The 20,978-nt window shown below is 41.7% G+C and overlaps 1 protein-coding gene across 2 annotated transcripts in view; it reads right to left on the reverse strand.

The window, feature by feature from the left end:
* The window catches only part of TOM1L1 (target of myb1 like 1 membrane trafficking protein), a 501,668-nt gene that overhangs the window by 77,247 nt on the left and 403,443 nt on the right, over positions 1-20,978 (reverse strand). For both annotated transcript variants that reach the window (XM_069200030.1, XM_069200031.1), the window contains one exon: positions 20,395-20,515. In XM_069200030.1, the coding sequence (XP_069056131.1) occupies positions 20,395-20,515 (121 nt within the window). The remainder of the gene's footprint in view (positions 1-20,394; positions 20,516-20,978) is intronic.

Consider the following 20,978-nt stretch of genomic DNA (forward strand, 5'->3'; position numbering starts at 1 on the left):
TCGATTCATGATAACTTTGCAAACTTTTATTAAAATACCAATTAAAAGTTGTTTCTTGATAACTTTCCAAACGTCTATTAATTTAGCACTAACGGCCTGTGTGATTATCAAGCGCTATTTTTCATTAATATATAAAAAACAATTTACATTAAATTGATAGGGTCATTACAGCAAGATTGGCAATAAGGAAACTGCGCAATTTAGAGGAAGCCTTCATCCTCCTTATGCTCTCCTGTGAATTGCGAAGTCCCCAAGGCCCGCTGCTCGGTGCACATACTGCATTCAGCCACTAAGGAATAATTATGCACCGGCATTCACTCCCTGGTATTTCAGTGCACAAGAACGTGCAGTTCTGAGTTGAAGGAAGCTTGCACTGCTAATATCTGTGCCGTGCCTGTTCTGTGAATGAGGGAAGCATGCAGTGCTGCTGCACGCTCTACCTATTCTTTGATGGAGGGGCACATTCTGTACTGCTGGTTAAATCACCTGTAGTGTGTGAGGGAAGCTTGCACTGCCAGTTCCCATTCTCAGTCCTTAATTTGTGCTGGTGGTTGCAGGTGGGTCCCACCAGCACTCCTTTTAGGGACTGGCACTTATTTTATTTCAGCAGACTTTGATGCAGAGTAAGAGACAGAAAAACACAAAAAGCGGAGAAAAGGAGGAAGAGAAATATGGAAAAACAGTGCCAAAGGCAGAAAGCAAGGATGAAAAATAACATTTAAGAGTGAGAAAAAGATGCATGGAGTGCCTCTTGGGGGATCAAAAATGCATCAAGTGAAATCAAGACTATGCACCCTTGGTATTCAGCAGCTTGAACGTGATAAAGCAGGCTGTTACCTTCTTAGCAAAACTTTGGACCTCAGCACTTATTATTTTACAGATAAAGCACCGGTGTACATGTCCTGTGAAATGAGGGAAGCATGCACGGCTCCGGCACACTCTACCTATTCTCTGGCTGAGGAATGGCCGCCATGCTGCTGACTATCTCTTCTCTAGTGTGTGACGAAATATTATACTGCTGCATGATAAATACCCATATGTGCATGTGAGGATGAATAGCTGCTGCCTTTCTTGCACCTGTTGGTTGCATGAGGGAAGCATGTACCACTGCTGGTTGTGCATTAATGGTCTGGGAGAGAGCCTTTAGCTGTTGCCTGGTGTGCTGCACCTGTTCCATGCATGTTTGAGAGAAGCTTGCACTGTTGCAGCCGTTTATTTACCAGTTCTCTCTCTGTAAAGAAGCTTGTTCTGATCATGCACATAATATCCATTCTGTGTGTGAAGGAAGGATATCTACACTGTGCTATGTAACTATGGTGTCCTAACTTGCAAGCTGCATTTTCTTTTATTCAAGAGCAGGCCCTGTATTACTATTTGACTTAATTTCTACTTTGGATTGATTTACTCTTTTATATGTGGAATGGATTACTGCTGTTCAGTGATTTGTGTGAGACCCGATTTGTTCATGAGGTATTGTTATTAGCGGTTGTGATGCATCCATTAATGGTGATTTGATGAAGGCTCAAACCCTGTCTAGGAAGCAATCTGTCCTTTACTAAAACGTCAACACTGCTCTTTGCTACTATTGAAGGACTTAATACCTCTGTATAACTTTCTGATCAGCTGGAGTAGGATTCTATTATTGAGATAGCAGACCATTCTTTAAAATACCTTTCATTTTATTTATCTTCAGTAAATCATATTTTTTTGTATATGTGTATAGGTGTGTATATGGTCTTCTTCATTTCGTATTTGCTTGCTCAAATATTTTTATAATAATATTTTTATAATCATAGTTTTGGAAACATTATTAAGGATCTAATATTTTTCAAGTTTACTTCCAGACATGTTCCTCTAATTTATATTCTTTCTTTTTTGTTAATTAATCATTATATGTTCTAGTGATTGTTCTTTGGAAGCATTATGTTGAGATATTCAACTGCCCCACCTTCCATGGGGTTATAAGACTGCCCTTTTTTGGTTTAATTCATTTTTAAGGCCTACCAAAAGTCAGGTTTTGTTTGTTGTTGCACACTTCCACGACTAGCTGTCATATCTTTACTTCCATTACAGAGTTAAGGCCTACAACTGTTTCTGTATACATACAGACCAGGTTCAGGTCAAGTATGTTGGCCCCTTTATCAGTGGCCTTCCAATCCCTTTTCATATGACGTTTGGTTGCAATAACCTCCTCACTAAGAAGTCCCAGATGATGATATCTGATAGTGTTGACATATATCATCCTGACTGACTGCAAGAGGATAGCAATGTACAGAATAGACTAGCAACCCAAATTTCCTGCTACTTTTCCACAAAGGATTCATGGTCAATGTTAGAAATGGGGTCTTTGGTTGGCAGTCAGGTTACCCACTGTCCAAGCAAGGACCCTCACTCAAGTCAGGGTAAGTCACACACAATCCACATTGGCCTGCGCCCACTCTCTGGTAGCTTGGCACTGAGCAGTCAGGCTTAACTTAGATGGTAATGTGTAAAGTATTTGTGCAATAAATCATACACTAACACCATATAGCACCACAAAAATACACCACATAGTGTTTAGAAAAATATATAATATTTATCTAAACACCACAAAAATACACCACACAGTGTTTAGAATTTTTTTTAATATTTATCTGGATAAATGCAGGTCAAAACAATTAAAGATGCAATAAGTAAATGTTGAGATAGCACTGTAAAGTGAAATAAAGTGTCTTACGTCTTTTAAAAGCAAACAAAGTCTCTTTCAAGCACAAAGTACCTGGTTCGCGTGAAAAAATCTTTGCAAAGAACCGCAGAGGAGGAGGTGCATGGAAACAAAGGGGTGTGCGTCGATTTATCCGGCTGCAAACGGCGATGCGTTGTTTAGTTTTCAAGCAGGGACAGCTGTGCGTCGATTTCCGGCACTCGGTCGTGGATCCTCTTCGGGTTGCGGGGTTTTCAGACACCCCGGGGACAATGCGTGGATTTCTTGCACTGGCAGGATGAAGTCACAGGAGCTGCGTCTATCTGGTGAGTAATGAGTCTAATTTCTACTGCACGGCAGGCGCTGCATCAATTCCTCTCTGGAAGTCGGGCTGCGTCATTCCGGCTCGACTGTGCATCTATCCAGTGGGCCGTGCAGCAAATTTCTGGTTGCTATGCTGGTGCTGCGTCGTTCTTCTTATTGCGAAGTCGGGCTGCTTCGCTCCGGTTCGGCGTGCGGTGCAAGCTGTGTGTCGTTTCTGGCAGGCTGTGCGTCGAATTTCGCTGCACAAGGAGTCCTTCTTGTAGAGATGAAGTCCTTTTGGTCCTGAGACTTCAGGGAACAGGAGGCAAGAGAGCACTTCTTCACCACAGCCAGCGAGCAGCAAGGCAGAAGGGCAACAGCAAGGCAGCAGTCCTTCACAGAAAGCAGACAGGTGAGTCCTTTGGGCAGCCAGGCAGTTCCCTTGGCAGGATGCAGGTTCTGGTTCAAGTTTCTTCTCCAGGAAGTGTCTAAGTTGGTAGAGGTAGAGGCCCAGTTTATATACCCAAATGTGCCTTTGAAGTAAGTGGAGGAGACTTCAAAGAGTGGCTTAGAAGTGCACCAGGTCTCCTTTCAGTTCAATCCTGGCTTCCAGGGTCCCAGTAGGGGGTGTGGCGGTCCTTTGTGTGAAGGCAGGCCCTTCACCCTCCCGCCCAGGAAGACCCATTCAAAATGCAGTTGTATGCAAATGAGGCTGAGTATCCTGTGTTTGGGGTATGTCTGAGTGAATGCACAAGGAGCTGTCAACTAAACCCAGCCAGACGTGGATTGTAAGGCACAGAAAGATTTAAGTGCAGAGAAATGCTCACTTTCTAAAAGTGGCATTTCTAAAATAGTAATATTGAATCCAGCTTCACCAGTCAGCAGGATTTTATATCACCATTCTGGCCATACTAAATATGACCTTCCTACTCCTTTCAGATTAGCAGCTACTACTAAAACTATGTATTAGGGCAGCCCGATGTTAGCCTATGGAGGGAGCAGGCCTCACAGCAGTGTAAAAACGAATTTAGGAGTTTTACGCTACCAGGACATGTAAACTACATAGGTACTTGTCCTACAATTTGCCTCCGCAGCAGCCTGTCCTATGGGTTACCTAGTGCATACCTTAGGGGTGTCTAATATGTAGAAAAAGGGGAGTTTTAGGCTTGGCAAGTACTTTTAAATGCCAAGTCGAATTGGCAGTGAAACTGCACACACAGGCCTTGCAATGGCAGGCCTGAGACAAGGTTAAGGGGCTACTTAAGTGGGTGGCACAATCAGTGCTGCAGGCCCACTAGTAGCATTTAATCTCAGGTGCTGGGCACATATAGTGCACTCTACTATGGACTTATAAGTAAATTAACTAGTCCAATGGGGTATGATCTAATTTTACCATGTTTAAAGGAAGAGAGCATATGGACTCTATCACTGGTTAGCAGTGGTGAAGTGTGCAGAGTCTTAAAATCAGAAAAAGCAGTATCTAAAAAGCGTAGGGAGGCAGGTAAAAAGTTAGGGGTGACCTCCCTACGGCTGTCAGGTCTAACAGTCAACAATGCTAAAAGTTTCATAAGGTTCCAAAAGCACAAAGCCTGGAACTCAAGTGTGCTGGATAGATTCTCAATACGGAGCACCAAATTGTTAAGCATCCACTCTGGAAGACCATCCATGGAGCAAGATCAGGCAAGATCAAGTCTTTCGCACCTCTCCACAGTTTTACCTTCACACTTAGTTACTTTTGTTGATGTCAAAATCCACCATTTGAACCATGATGGAAAGCTGTGGCTTAGGTCAACAAGAATTAACCTTCACAGTCATTGAGAGTAGCTTTTCAGAGTAAGTGATTCAATTTGAAACAGGAGTCACACTCCTACATCTTTTACCATGATATTAATTATTCCAAGATAGTCTTTTCAAAGCTTCTCTGTTCCAGCCAGCACTCTGAGGTCAGAGTGGAGTTTGCAGTTTCTAAAAGGTTAAACCAGCAGTGTTCAATGAATCTACCTGAGTGAATCATGCAGACTTCTGGCAAATTCCCCTCCTCTACTTTGCAGTAAGATTGAGATCCTGATTCACTGCTCTGAAATATGGCAACATTTAGCTTACAAGGTTTATATTCTAGTTGTGCAAGATGGTAGACTTATCCTTTTCACAGTTGCTCTCTTTCTTGCTTAATGCCTTCCAAAGTTAAGCTCCTCTGGTCCCTCTCGAATCAAAGCAAAACATTACCTTCTTGGCATTCTTGTGTCCCTGTTTCCAGTGAGAAGGGGTACTAGCTGTCTACAATACATCTGTGATTCAAACTATACTGTGTTGTGACTTCCTATTGAATGCTAGCAGCTAAAACAGAAGGTCAATGATAGACAGGCCAGCCTTTGTGGAAGCTGTCAGATTCCTTTGACAGTGGATTGCTATGACAGAAGAGAATGTGCCTTTTGTTCTGAAAAAGTAGGTGTAGGGAATAGGTGTGAAAAAATAAACTGCTGGTGAACTGAAGTGGACTCAGCCAGAAGTAGAAAACTAAAGCCAATAGGCCAAACTGCATTTCTTTAAGACAGGAATATAGCACCCTCGTTTAAGACACCCTTGAAATATATACAAAATCATGCTGATTAACAATTTATATTGTCATTGATTAGTTATACAGCTCGATTATAACTTCCATTCCTATCACATTGCCAAAGCTGAAGACAAATATGCAATTGAAACATCAGGTTAAACATCAGGTTAAAAGTGTACAGGCACATTTGTAGTAGAGTACATAGGCCCAAGTAATCCTGTTAAAATGTAGTTGAATGCTGGACTTATATTTACAAATAGAACTAACCTTAACAAGGCTCAGTAACAGCTGACTTACTCAGGGCCAGATTCACAGCTTGGCAGACAGGGTTCTCCATCACAAATGGCAAACTCTCAGTTCACCTGCCTCTTTAGAGACAAGTGGACAAGCCATAAACTTTCCATTGGCAAAGCCCACATTGGCTCTGCCGATGGAAAGCTTACTTTGATGGCCGAAGGAGTAGGGACTATAGCCATCACACCACATGCTCTATTTAGAAGAGACAATGAGACTGGTTTTTTTTGGTTCCCTCACTGCCAGGAAGAGGCTGGCAGTGAGGGACAGAAAAAAACTATAGTGACCCCCGCACTCTGGGAGAAATGCCCTAGAGTGCAGAAATCATTTGTTTTTATGTTTTTTTTAGAAACCAACTCCAGCTTTGGGAGTTGGTTTCTAAAAAAAAAAGTAACGTTTGTTGAACAATCATCAACACTGATTTTTTGTACCTTGAATGCAACCGCTGTCATGGCAGTTCCTTTCAGTATACAGAGATGACCACTGGGTTGGCAGTCATCTCTCAATTTGATGTATGGGGTACGGTCTTAATTGACTCACCGAAAAATTCATAAGAATTACATCATTGATATATCACTTCTGCATTACTATCACTTCTGCATTACTTTTAAACAGATAAATGCTGCATTAAAATGACTGCCAAGCCTTTGTCCCACCTGCTGTTGATAAGAGCAGCTACAAGTAGAAAATTATAATATATTTGCATAAACCAAAATAGCTCCCCTCAGTGCTTGCCAAGTAAATCTCTGAGGTTCTGCCATCAAACGTACAATTGTCTGTCCAGCAAAGGAGGTATTTTTGTTCTGAATAATAAGCATACAGATGAAATGACAATCCAAATCCATTTTCACAGAACCAACACATTTTGCTCAAACACAGGGCTACAGCTATCATCCGCTCACCGCCCCCTTAATTTTAACCACCACTAGGGAGGAAGAATACATTGGACCCAAAGAAGACACTGGAAAGCAATAGCATCCACACTAACCAAACTGAGCCCTTGTAAATAGATTCTTGGAGCAGAACGCGTGGTATAAGGTATTATTCCAGGCAGTAAAGAGGTTTATCCATGAGATGGAAGAAACTCCTCTCTAAAGAGAAGTCAACTTTTCCCATGGTCTACCCAGTTTTTGTTTTGTTTTAATGAAACTGGAGTTACTGGAATATTCTGATATTTGGCACTGTAAAATTACTAAACAGTTCTCACTACATTTGTGCTGTCCTCTACACATGGTGAACAATTGGCTAACCCCAGTTGACACATCTGATTTTCAGTAAGGCCAGTAAGTATTGTGATGCTAGAGGCGGATCAGTAGCATACAATATAAATATTATCTGAAGGATGCAGTGTACATATACAGCACCACCTAAATATAAAATCATTACTTCTGGCCTGCCACTGAAGCTCTAAACTGGTGTGCAATGCTCCAGCAGCCTTATTTCAAAGGAAACTATTTCAGACATACTTAAAAACATTTTTACATTAGCTTCATCAACCACAGATAGTGCCTTAGGTTTAGGTTATAAAGTGCAAAAGTGAGGCACACCTTCTACTGTGATGGGTAAGTCTCTGCAGTGTCAGGACTTGAATGCTCTTTTTATTCTACAGGCTAAAATAGTTTTTCCTGCAGTAAAAGCTTACTTTTAGTGAAAAGTCGTTTCCTATATGTCAGGCTAGTCGAAAGCTACATATTTTATCCCTGCACTGTTATAATATATAAAAGAATTATTCTAAACCATTGATAATAACGATTTTTATGATAGACTGCACAGTTAAATTTGATAAAACATGTTTGTTTCTACCTCAAAACCTGACCAGAAGTTCAACCGGCTGTGACAAGGAACACCGTTCTCCAGTGATGGTGATTAATTCTTAAGAGGTGTGAAAGCCCTTCTTGATAGAAGACAATTTGACTGACTTGATGGCAGAAAAACAGCTCAGTGCAAGCCTTGGACATTCAGCATGTAGATGATTAACAATGGCCTTGTGAGTGGTGGACCTTGCTAGTGGCCTGTTGCCAGACAACCTGTTTAAGTGTTGGAAGTAACTTGACACTATCACCAGCCAGGTTTGGTTTTCAAAGAGGAGAGTTCCCTCGTCTGAGTCAGACAGCTGCTGGGTGGTCATTTTAAGCTCCACACACTTGCCAGCAGAAGGCTTCCTGGATTGTTTATCAAAAAGTATCAAAAAGCACTGCAAAAGTAGGGTCATTTTTGACTGAGAGTTTTCTTATGATTGGATTAGAAGTTGCCACCAATAACGAGCAAGTATGCTCTATAGATCAATCTTCTTGTGGACAGCTTATCAGAACGCAACTGGACTGGACGAAGTACAAAAGAGGAAGACATGTTGTTGCATCTGCTAGGGAAGGACTGATGACAAAATCCTACTTCACCCTTGTATCCTATATTTGAAAGTGCTATCAAGGGTCATATCAGCTGGCCTTTTGCCGCCTCATGAAAATAAGAGGCTGGAGATAGGAGGCTGAGGGAGAACTAGTAAACTTGTGGGTGCTGCAACCCATTCTGAAACCATGACTGGAGTGAGTGGTTGAGCCTTCCTTCCACTGCTAAATCATGGTTTGGAAACTAGAGCCACTCAGTAAGTTTGTAAGTGAGCAGTATGATGTTATACATCATGTTTGAGCAACTGGGTTTTTAGGCTGGACTTCCCCAGAAGGGTAACAGGACATTGTAATCATTTACGTGTACCAGCTTGAGAGGTAACAGGCTCGGCCCCTGCCTTGACAGCATCTTTTAAGGCAGAAGAACATGCTGGTAATTTGTTCTTGTTTTCATGTTTGGTGTAAGAATGTCTTGCAGTGTCCAGTTTTAGTTATTCACACGGACTAACTTTGACTTTTACAACACAATTCTCGTTTTTTTCTTGTTTTAATAACTACATTAACCTCTTTTCACTACATTAGTTCGGAATTCAATGTTTTGTTTTCTGACTTGAATATTAGCTTTGTCCCGCTTAAATATGCATACCTCATTTTTCTAGGGAACGACTGCTCCGTTGTGTCATTGCTACCAACAGTTTAGATCAGGTTTTCTCAAGGAACCGTGATTTTTCTAACAATGCACTAGTTTACCATGTCGGAGTCCATACCTGGTCCCACCACAATCTATCATTCCAGAATCTCACCCTGTGTATAAAAATCTGCAGCCAAAATATCCATGCCCTGACTGTGACAGGCTAACAGATACACTGCATTTACTTCCATACATGAAAAATATTTGGGTTGCAATGCCGAAAGATATTAGAAGTGCGTTCAGACCAATGGGTTTAGATGTGAAGATGTCACTATCAGACAATTGCCATTAACTCAATGCCTTCAGTGGCCAGACTTGGATCTCCCATTTGTTTTTAGCAATTCGAGATTTAACCAAGGCTTGAGAAGTTTTCAAGCTAGGCTATAAAATGTCAATCTGCTACAACTTGTCATCAGAGAGTAGAAGCAGGGTAGTGTGATATGCGGATTTTCAAAGTAGGACTAGTTGTATCCTAGGTATATTGTGAGGCACGGAAGGCAGGGATTGGGCCAGTTGTTAATTTAGTTGTGTTGTTTCGTGGCCATAAAAATAAAATAAATATTCAGACAAAAAGGTGAATCAGCCACGGCAACAACTCTTTATTTTACCTTCTTGATGAAATCCTCAGAGAGGATTATAGAACGTTTGAGCTAGACTGAAAACACATTTTGCACTGCGACATAAGGAACATTGTGGACATTAGAGATACTGAGAAAGGTATTTGGTTTACCATTTGATTTTTACTTTGATTAATCACTTGCAGTTTAATTTGCCATTTGATATCCTCTAGTCCGAGATAACACACAGTTTAAGATATTACTGCACTGCTACAGAGTGAGATGAGCAGGCAGGGTGTGCAGTCGTTATCTGGCACGGAGATAGCCCTGCTGCTCTAAACTTAGGCCCATATTTATGAAAAAGTGGTGCATCAGAGTTGATGCAGCACTTTCTCTGTGCCCCCCCCCCACTGGTACCTAACGCCACCATGTGTGCATTGTATTTATGATACAGCACACATGGCGCATGTTAGGGCACTAGTGTCAGAAATTTTGATGCTAGTTTGGCGATTTGCAGAATTACCTCGCACAATGTTGACGCTAATCCTGCAAAAGGAGGCCCATTGAAAACAATGGGAGCTTCATTTTAACACCTGCCGTAGGCAGGAGTTAAAAAATGGCCCTACAAATGGCCCTAAAAATGGCGCAGTGGACTCTCACAGATTCCAGTGCACCATTTTTCTGGGCCTCCTAACGCCAGAACACCCCTCTTGCATACATAATGCTTGGTGCAGGCATAATGTGGTGCAATGGTTTACAAAGTGGCACAGTGTATGCATTGCACTACTTTGTAAATATGGCGCAGCATTTTTGCCAACCTCATGCCACATTAGCATATAAAAAATGACACTAATGTGGCGCAAGGTAGCACTAGGGCCTTCATAAATATGGCCCTTAGAGTTTGAGTGAATTCTGCAATAATAGAGATGTAGGCCGACAGGGCCTGTTGAATTATAACAGCACTGGGGAACCAAGTTTCCTCCTGAGAGAAGAACACATCAATTTTGTAAAGCACATATATTTTTAACAGAACAACACATCACTGTTTGAGAGCCTGAGAGAGGCAGGCCATTCATTCACTTGTAGAATCACATAAGTAAAAATCGCCAAGTGTTACCTCCTAGGAGACACATAACATTTGTTCTCAAAAGTCAGTTTATATTTGACGGGCAGATACTGCACTGCTAGAGAGACTGAGATTGCAGGAAGCGTTAGGCTTGTGGCATCATGTGAGAGACAACTTTATGCATTACCATCTGAGAGCCACAGAGAATTACATTTTGTCCCAACAGTACATTCTTTTTTACAGTAGGACACTCCATTGTTGGAGAGATTGACTTCTCCTGTAAATGTCTTCTAATTCCCAAATATATATCTCGGGCAGGGGAATATGTAAAGTTGGGGTGTGGTTTACCACATCTGTGGCAGTTGCAGGGTATCCTCAATTAGTGTATGGTGCCATGCTACCAACAAAGCATATACTCTGCAGGTACATCACACTAAATTAGCATGTGCAGAGGCTACCAACGTCGTCAATAAAATGCCAATGCAGGTACAACACCTGTCTCAAACAACATGCAGTAGTCAGACTAAAAATGGCCTGTGGAAAGTTTATGGGTCTTATTTAGATCTTTTGTTGGTAACGGTCCCGCTGTCAATTGTGTGAGACATGGATGGGGAAACACTGGACAGGGCACATAGCACACACATACACAGATGTCAAGTGAATGCTGGTACCACAATGCTGAACACTCACACTTGTCACCTATGTCCATGTGTGCACATGGCAAGGGGTCCTGTACCTGTGATGCTGTGCTTCCAGTTGTGTATGTGAGTCAGTACTTGTGTGTGTCTGTGTGATTGGATTGGCTGGTTGAGCTGGAGGGAGCTAGAGTGGGTGATGTGGTTGTGTCAGATTGTGTGTCACTTGCATGTGGGTCTGATGTTGTGTATGTTTTGATGTGTGTTGTTACGTAACATTCAGGTGAGTGTCATTGTTGTGCGGTGGTTGTTGTTGTGATGTGTGTAGTTGTGTCAGATTGTGTGTGTTTATGTCTATGAGTGTGTAGTCAGTTTAGTTGTTGTGGTTGTGTTGTATGTGGGTGTAGTGTAAGTAGTTTGTGTATGTTGTGTCATGGATGTTTGGCATGTACGTGTTGTGGTGGAATGACACTGGAGAATAGTGTGTATGTGGTGTGTTGTTTAGTGCAGGGAGACATATATGGCTAAGGTATAGTGTGTGTGTTACTTACCTCTCTTCAATAGCCACTGCCATTGTAAAATGTCTATTGGGTCCTGCGATGGCCTCCCTCCGTCCCAATTCAGTCAGCGGGAACCCGCCACTTGACGGCATACTCGGGTCCACTGCTGCAGTGGATTGGTGGTAATGCCATCAGATCTAAATCATGCCGAATGACTACTATCATCTTTTTCATACCAATTTGTACATACAAACTGTTGAAGTCAGATAATACAAGTGCATGACAAAGGATGGCCACCAGTGCACTGATGCTAGGGCAGCAAGTTAACCCAGCTGATGCCAGAAGGTCAAGGAATGGTGATATTGCCAGAGATTTTGCGGCTTAACATTCAAACTTCATCACCAATCAGAAAATAAAGAGTTTGAGCTTGATCTTAATGACAATCAAGATTTTGGCTATGGTCCTGCTTCTGTGACTTGGAGGAAAGTCTTATTTCAGAACATCACTAGTGACAAAAAGTTCATCCTAGTTGTCACAATGCAGGGATGGCTGAAGGAAGGCCCATAAAAATAATACATGATAATACATTGTGTTTTAGACCCTCTGCATAAACCAAAGACTACCAGCATCCCAGTGCACAGCGATATAATTAGATACAATGCTAGCTAGAAGTGACAAACTAATTAAGTGACAATAGAAGCAAGACGTGGCCTAGGAAGTACGATTCAGCACAGATGCTGAGTGCCAAATGTGATATAATGCCAGCAGCAGAGCTCCTTCTTCGTAGAAATCCATGATTTCAAATAACTAAGCAATGTGAGACGACTGCTGAGAAATTGCCAGTACGAATTTGTATACAAGGTTATAGTGGAGTTCTACAAGCAGGCGAATATCTGAGTGGGAAAAATATTACCCTAGTCCAAGGTCAGTAAACTGAATCTGAGTATCAACATGTGGGCTATTAGTGAATGAATTGACTACCACATACTGGGGCACATCCACCTTGACTGACAGACAGCTGAAGAACAGGACAAGCGAATAGACATTGAATCATGACTAACTTATGGTTCTTCATAAGCATGGGAGGTGCTAGTAACAAATTCCACAGAGACCGGCAGAGCACGCAACACAGTTGCTTTCTAACTCTCAATGACATTTGGGATTTGTGGAGTCAGGCAATGGCACCAGTGTGATTGCTGCATTAAGGTTGTTGAAGTCAGGTAAATTCTCTTGTTTTGCCTATGACCTTCACTTTGTGGTAACATAACTTGACACCCACTGCAAACCTATCAGAGTGATGCATTGTGTAGTTGACATGATGTGTGCTGATTTTAACAAGTCATATATTCAGAAATGGTTTATGCATATTGAAGAGGTACCATAACTTTTCATGCTACCAGATGAAACTATCCTGTGCTTTCCCACTGTCATTTATATTGCAAATGCAATACCACCATAACAAGCAAAGCCCTGCAGTAAGTGACTACTCCTTCACTCATACCTGAGCATTGGATGACAACAACTCAGTGGCAGTTCAGGAGCAATGCCAGTTGCATGCCCTGGCTTTTGCATTCAAAGTGGTACAGTAGTGCTGAACATGAGTTTTCTGGAGAGTCAGGGACAGTGGAGCAGGTTAGAGGACAACTACAGGTTTTTTGTGAAGATGTACACAAAGTAGGTATGAAATGTTGTTAGAAACTGGGTTTCTAGTTGGTAGAGGCATGCGCCCTGTCCAAGTAGGGACTACAATCCTAGTCAGAGTAAATCAAAATACAACCTGAATTATGCTGTGCTCACCCTTGGGTAGCTTGGCACAGAGCAGGCAGGCTTAACTTAGAAAGCAATGTGTAAAGTATTTGTGCAATAACTCACACAGTAACACAGTGAAAACACCACAAAAAGACCCCACACCAGGTTAGGAAAATAGAGAGCATGGATCTGATTAAAACAAGACCAAAATGACAAAACTCCATCCAGTGGAAGTTGAGATATGAATTTTGACATATTAAATGTGAAAACATTGCTTAGAAGTCAGTAGCAGTCAAAAGGTTACCTGAGGTCGCAAGAGACTGATGCATATCCAGAATCAAGGCCGACCGTGAAAAAGGGTAGGCCAGTTACAAAACCCACGTCAGGCCCACTGAAAGAGTACCTTGGGTGGAGTGATGCGGTGACACTGAGGGCATGATGCATCCACATTTCCCACGTAGTTGGGTCGCTGCATCGTCGCCAGGCTCTGTTGAGGTAAATACGATGTGTCATAATCAGGCAGCCGCAGTGTCGTCATTGGAGATTCAATGTGCCAATTTCTCTGCTGCGGGCCAGGCGATGTGTTGATTTTTCTGCTCCATCCGGAGTGATGCATTGATTTTTATGCTGCACGCGGTACAATGCATCTATTTTGGCAGATTTCCCGCTGCAGAACCCAATTCTGAGGCCCAGAGAGTGGAGGGGGGCACCTCAAGGATGGGCTAAGCACACAGAGAGCAGATTCCAGTAGCACCAAGAGAGTTGTGGGAAGTTTTTGATGTCCCTGAGACTGTAGTAGAACAGAGGGAAATCCAGCAAGCCCATGGAGATCACCCTGGTGGGAAGGCAGAGTCCTTCCAGCAGGGTCAGAGTACCAGGCAACAGTGCAACAAGCAGAAAATCAGTCCTTGCTGAAAAACAGTCCAGTTGAGTCATTTATGCAGTACAGCAGTCCATCTAACAGAGGTTCACTTCCAGGTTCAGAAGTGTCTGACTTGAGGGGGTCAGAGATCCTGTACGTATACTCAAATATGCTTTTGATGTGGGGTAGACTTCAAAGAGTGGTTTTGAAGTGCACCAGTTCCCCTTTCAGCCCACCCCTGTATGCCAGGAGATCTGTGGGATGTTGTCAGTCCTTTGTGTGGGGTCAGGCCACTACCCTTTAAAGTGTAAGTAAAAGCCCCTCTGCCCTTCCTGCCCAGGGAGACCCAGCAGTATGCAGATGAATGCAGATGCAGTTCAGTGTCCTGGGGTTATGGCTGTATGGATGGAATGCACAGGAGGAGCTGTCACCCAGCACAGATCAGACATGGAATGGAGACAGGCTGTAAGGCACATAGACCAGTAAGAGCAGATGAATATCTACTTTCTAAAAGTGGCATTTCTAAAATAGCAATGTTAAATCTTAGTTTACCAGTAAAGAGGATGTATCATTACCATTTCAAAGATATGAAACATGATGTAGCCACTCCTTTCTGATCAGAAATTACAGCTTTCAAGTATTTCAAGGAATTCCTAATGCTGGCCTTTGAGAGGAGGCATAGCGACTTAGGGCATTTCTCACTACAAGGACATGTAAAGCTTACAGGTAAATGCCCTGCCTTTTAATTAGACTGCACTCTGCCCTGTCGGGCACATAAGGCCTACCTTACAATAAAAGGGGGGTTTAAGTCTTGGCAAAGGGTTTTAAATGGCAAGTTGAGGTGGGAGTAAAACTGCATGCACACAGAGGCCTTGCAGTAGCAGGTCTGGAACATGGTTAAAGGGCTACTTATGTGGGTGGCACAATCAATGCTGCAGACCCACTAGTAGCATTTATTTTACTAGCCCGGGCACATGTAGTGCACTTTACTGGGGACGTATAAGTAAATTAAATATACCAGTTTGGGAAGAAGCCCGTGCGTTAGCACTTGTCAGCAGTAGTAAAGTGCGCGGAGTCCTAAAACCAGCAACAACAAGATCAGAAAAATGGAGGGAGGCAGACAAAAGGTTAGTAGAAGACCACCCTAAGGCTGTTAGGTCTAACAAAGGAAATAGTGAATTTCTCTTGGTATCATAACTTGATACTTGCTTCAATGTCAAAATTGCAACATTTAAAACTACAGCTGGGAAAGTGGCACAGTAGACCAAATTATCATGTATAAGACTGCTCTGCAGAGATTATTGGAAGATGAGTTGCTGGAAGAGTTGAAGGAGGACATGCCACAGCTATTCTGGTGCTGACTTTAGTTGGGTGGGGGAGCGCTGTGTTTATAAATAACTTTTAGTTTAAAAGCAGGTGAATTTTCTTGTTCCTCCAATAGTTTTCAGGCAACAATTAAAATGTCAAGATAACTTTGGTGAATAATGTTCCTACTAGTGAGAGATCGGAATTTAGTCTTGAGTCAGTTTTGGCTCTTCATAAAGTGGCAGAGATAGTTAATGTGATTGCTGCAAGGAACTTGTACCATGGAGATCACAGAACTGAGTGTGAGTGAACTATGAGTAGCACTTAAAAAAATGAAATGTTTGTCAGAGAGAGGATGCGGAGGGATGGGGTGCACTGTTGAAGAGTGGTAGTGAGAAGGAGGTCATGGAGGGTGGTGGTGGGGTTCCAAAAAAAGATTGCTGCGTTCCACTCCACCAGCTTTAAAGACGATTCTGGATCCGCCACAGAACCACCCGACAGTGCATAATCTTAAATAGTCTTTAGTGCAGCCAGCTTCGTTGTGCCTGGCCGCTGGCAAAGCCTCTCCATGTCTTACATTGAGTAGCATGTACAAATACAAATGAATTTGATAAGTGGGTAAATGCCCGGCGCCCACCCTATCTATGTACCATTATCCTCTGGTACACGTTTTCTTGTATTATTACAAAACAAATCTGTTTAAGAGGTATACATTCAATAGGAAGTCCAATAAAATATATTTTTTTTCAAAAGGTAAGAAAGGTATTCTTGTGACTGCCAAATTACAGTTAATAGTTTGTGGTAACTGAACGGCTCCAGGTCAAAAGATACCATCTGATGCCCTTAATCTTATGGGAGGTGTTGAGAATGTTACACTATTCTAGATTGCTTTAACTGGATAATATCTAATGCCCAGTTTCCCGGGGGGGTGGTGGCAGGTGAGGGTGGTGTTATAAATATCCTATTTAAGACGCAGTGAAATCTGATGCTCCTAACCTTGTTCTGGGAGACAGTGAGACTGTTGCAGTATTAAAGATTGCTTAAACCGGATAATATCTGATTCCCAATTTCTTTTAGGGGATGTTACAAATATCCTATTCTATGTCAGGACTGGAGGATCTGATTAAGCTATCTCTCTCTTTACTGCCCCAAACAGCAACCAATCAAAATACAGTAAATGAAAAAACTACACATCCCATGATATTTATCACTAGGTCACATGGTCCAATCACCACATCGACCTTTGTCCATAAATGCCTTGAACCACAATGTCACTTCCTCTTTCTTTGCTGCTCCGCAGCAGATAAGTACCCATATTTCTTACTCTAAATTTTGTTTACATGTTTATATTTATGGCAATGTATTGTTTTTTTATATATTTAGCGGCGCAATTTCACGTGCATGGTGTAGCATTTGAAGCGCTCCTCGCGCCGTGATTTTCGGCGTTTTGCCGATTTATTTGTCCTTGTTTTTCTTTTTGTGGAGCAGGAGCGGACTACGTGTTGCTCACGTAGTCCTATTTCTATTCTTACCCCTCACGCATCGGAAACGAGACGATTCTCAGTTTCTCTTTCTCCTGAGAGATCGGCTCGTTTTCTAGACTCGCGCTGGCCAGGATCCCTGCTCTGCTTTGTTTCCTCTTGCTCCCTAACGCCCAGCTATAATAAAAATAGCGTGAGCTGTTAAATAAATGAGGTTCTAGCCTACAGTGCTTCACAGGCAGCTCCTTCCACACTCTATTGGGCTCTATTGTTGCCAGTGAGGGGGTTTTGCACTCCCCCTACTGTTTTGGACAGTTTTTGGTCCATTATATTATACTTTATTTCTGTTCATTCTTTATCATGGCTCAGTGGAATGACCAAGAGGCAGAATTCTACCGTGATGAGATAGGTAACCAACTGGAGGTTAACCTAGTGGAAGCCCTTGATACTCTGGTTCAACAATCTGTGAATGATGCCCTGGTGAGAACCTTAGGACCTTTTTCAGGTCAACTTTTTGATTACGCACGTTCCCATGGCTGGGTTCAAGGATAACTCTCACAACCCAAAGGAACAAAAGTAAAATCTAAAGCAAAAAATTTAGAAGACTCACTCGCAGGGTCTCGTGAGGTACACGCTGACGCCTTTGATAAACTGTGCAAGAAGCGTGGAGGAGAACACAACTATAGTTCACAGAAGGATTCTTCTTTTTCCCCTTCCTCATCCGTTTATCTAATCCTCCGCAAGCAAAGTTTTCAGTGTTATGGGATGTTAACATTATTTTAAAATTCTTAGATTCTTGGCCTGTCAATAGATACTTATCTCGCAAATAGATTTCAGCTAAGCTGACCATGTTATTATGTCTGATTTCTTGTAGGAAGGTGTCAGATGTTAAAGCTCTAGATATAGCTGGTAGAGTGTATTCCTCCGAAGGGGTTACCTTTACAGTTACCAGAAGGACAAAAACGAAGTACAGGTCAGTAGCATATCCAATGTATCCAGATAATTCAAAGTTATGTGTGGTTCAATGTTTAAAGGAGTATGAAGTAGTTACAGAAGAATTTAGACAAGATATTAATGGTCAATTATTGATTCCTTTGCAAAAACCTTTCAAACCTGTTACGTCAGCCACTTTATCTAGATGGATGAGATGGTTAATGAATGAAGCGGGCATAGACACCAAACATTTTGGGGCTCATTCTGCTAGAGGAGCTATGGCCTCCAATTCTTATGCTTTAGGTTCTCGCTTAGAAGACATTAGGAAGGCAGCTGATTGGTATTCAGAGCTTACTTTTCGTAAGTTTTATCACAAACCTGTGGTGGATGTAGCTACTGTGGTAATGGAACAGCTTTAAACTAGCATAATCAGAGTCTCCGGTCCGGACATAAAATAAAGAAATTTCTAGCTTACGCGTCAAGAATTTTCAATTATATTAAGGACACGGAGGTGAGGATTATCCGGCCCATGGGAAGGTATTTGATTGATTGACTCAAAAGTGTCTGTTAATTTGATTGTATTTGGTCAATATTTGTTACCCACCCGTTTTGATTATACGGATTGATTATCAGTTCTTATTGAAATTTGTTCAATCTTCTGGATATTATCTACCTGTTATTTTATAGGGTGTGATCAGAAGACTACCTGAATCTATCCTCTGCTTCTGGATGAGGATCCCTTTACTCGATTTCTTCCTGGGAGATTTTTCTCTACAAGTTTGTGCTCTCATTGAGTCCTTGTGACATTCGGTTGGGGTTGTTGTTCCTGACTCCTGGTTTCAAGTCTATGTAAGAAGTTTCGGTATCATTTTTGAACATTATCTGACTTTACCAAAGAAAGAGGAAGTGGCATCGTGGTTCAAGGCATTTATGGACAAAGGTCGATGTTGGTGATTGGACCATGTGACCTAGTGGCAAACATCATGGGATGTGTAGTTTTTTCATTTACTGTATTTTGATTGGCTGCTGTTTGGGTCAGTAAAGAGAGAGATAGCTTAATCCTCGCATCGATGTCCTTAATAGAATAGAAAATGTTTGACGCATAACTAGAATTTTTTTTATCCTAAGATGTGATCAAATGTTACCAAATAAAACATGCGGTGAATATGAGATTTACCAAGAACATTTTGGGTACATTTTGAGGAATCTACATAGAGTTGGGCCGTATTTTCCATATTTTCTACTGACACACACACAGAAACAAATGTATGACATGTCATCTCCAAGTGTATTGGTATGAAAAATAGTGTGTGCATGGTATACGTCCGTTGACTGCAATTCCCCTCTGCATAGGCTTGATCGCCTGTGTGAGCTAAACCATTTGGCAAGTGACTACTCTAACAAGAGCAGTCATACAAATTCTGCTGTTTTCATTGTGAACGGTATGTTGGTGTGGACAATCTTTCTCTGCCCTTAAAGAGAGCTAGCACAGACAACCCATCTAGCGTTGGCAGTTTACATATACGTAAGTATTTAATGTGAATGTGTGTAACCTTGTTATGTATGTTATATTGTTATGTTATGGTATTTATTTGTAGGAAACATAAAGTGAAGTTAAATAACCCCCAATAAAGAAAGTGTTCAGTATTACAAATCTAAATGTTAACATTGTTTTGTTGTGTAAAGGAAGACGTCTCTAAGGAGAGCTGACTCCAGAACTTTGATCACTACCTTCTGCAGACCTCATTGACCAGCCGAATGGCGAGGCAAAATTGATGGAGTGCCGTGGCTCTGTTTTCTCACTCCATTCCCCTTTCCCTGTCTCTACATTTAGCCGTTAAATTTCTGAATTTATGTCAGTGGTGAGAGGTAGAAAAATAAATTACTCTCGTTGAACCCTGAGCATAAAGACAATGCAAACCTGACGCACACCAGGCATGCTTTAATGGTTTGTGCACAGTACCCGAAGGTTCTTCTTTGTGAGAACTGACAAAATGTTTTCCTGACTTATTCCCACTTTGTAACAGAAGGGAAAATCCCTTTTCAGGATGGGAAAGGGTGGGTAACAATCACAATTGGCGGGGTGCAGTGGAAGGGATTTTCTACAGTGTGTAAACATTTTCTCTGTGGAAAAAAGGTACAAAGCAATGCCAAGTGGTATTGTGCATAGCTTGAGATTTTTCATGAAATATTTACATGCGGCTGTTTGCTCATGCGAAAATAAATTTCACAAAGGATTTGAGGGATAGTCCATGGAAAAGAGCAACCGTTTCAGTGTCCGTTGAGTACTTCTGGAACCTTTGTGAACCACAATAAAATCATAACCTTACAGTAGTAGATTCATGTAGTTTGTGTGAATCTGGCCCATCACATATATTATGTATGATAGTTACACTAGAATACGTCATAGGAACCATGACTATCAGAGGTTACCTGTCTCCCTTGCTTCTGGCATCCTTTCCGATGTTGCCTCGGTATTTACTGTAACACTAACAGGTTCGAGTGTTCCAAGCACTGTTTGAAGTTGATAGGTGGATGAAAAAGGAGTGAAGGCCTGTCGAAAAAAAGAGTTGTTACTGTGTGACAAGCTGCATTCGGCCAATGAATGAACAGGTAATGCCTTTTCCTAGGAAATTACATTTTATTCGGCACGTAGAATAAACTATTATTTTACACGTAATATGATAATGTCAATTTCCATTTGACACTTTATAATAACTTGATGCAGTTTAGTGCCATAAAATTTGAAGCAGGCTCAAGGCTTCTTGGCCCTTCGAAAAGTACTGAACTGACTAAATAGGTCAAGTGGAAAAATATTAACTATTGAGGTTTTTGTGGACTTTATTGTTCTAATATTCACCAAACAGAATCCTCTTAGCAGTTTGACTTGCTAAAATCATGTATAACGTTTGCCTGGAAAGGAATGGTTTTGGAGAGCAATTCACCCAAAATGTACAACATCAGAATCACAATTGGGTGTGAGCATGCTTACCACATTTGTGCATGGTGCTAACAGT

Source organism: Pleurodeles waltl, chromosome 7, assembly GCF_031143425.1.
Source record: "Pleurodeles waltl isolate 20211129_DDA chromosome 7, aPleWal1.hap1.20221129, whole genome shotgun sequence".
Taxonomy (NCBI): Eukaryota; Metazoa; Chordata; class Amphibia; order Caudata; family Salamandridae; genus Pleurodeles; species Pleurodeles waltl.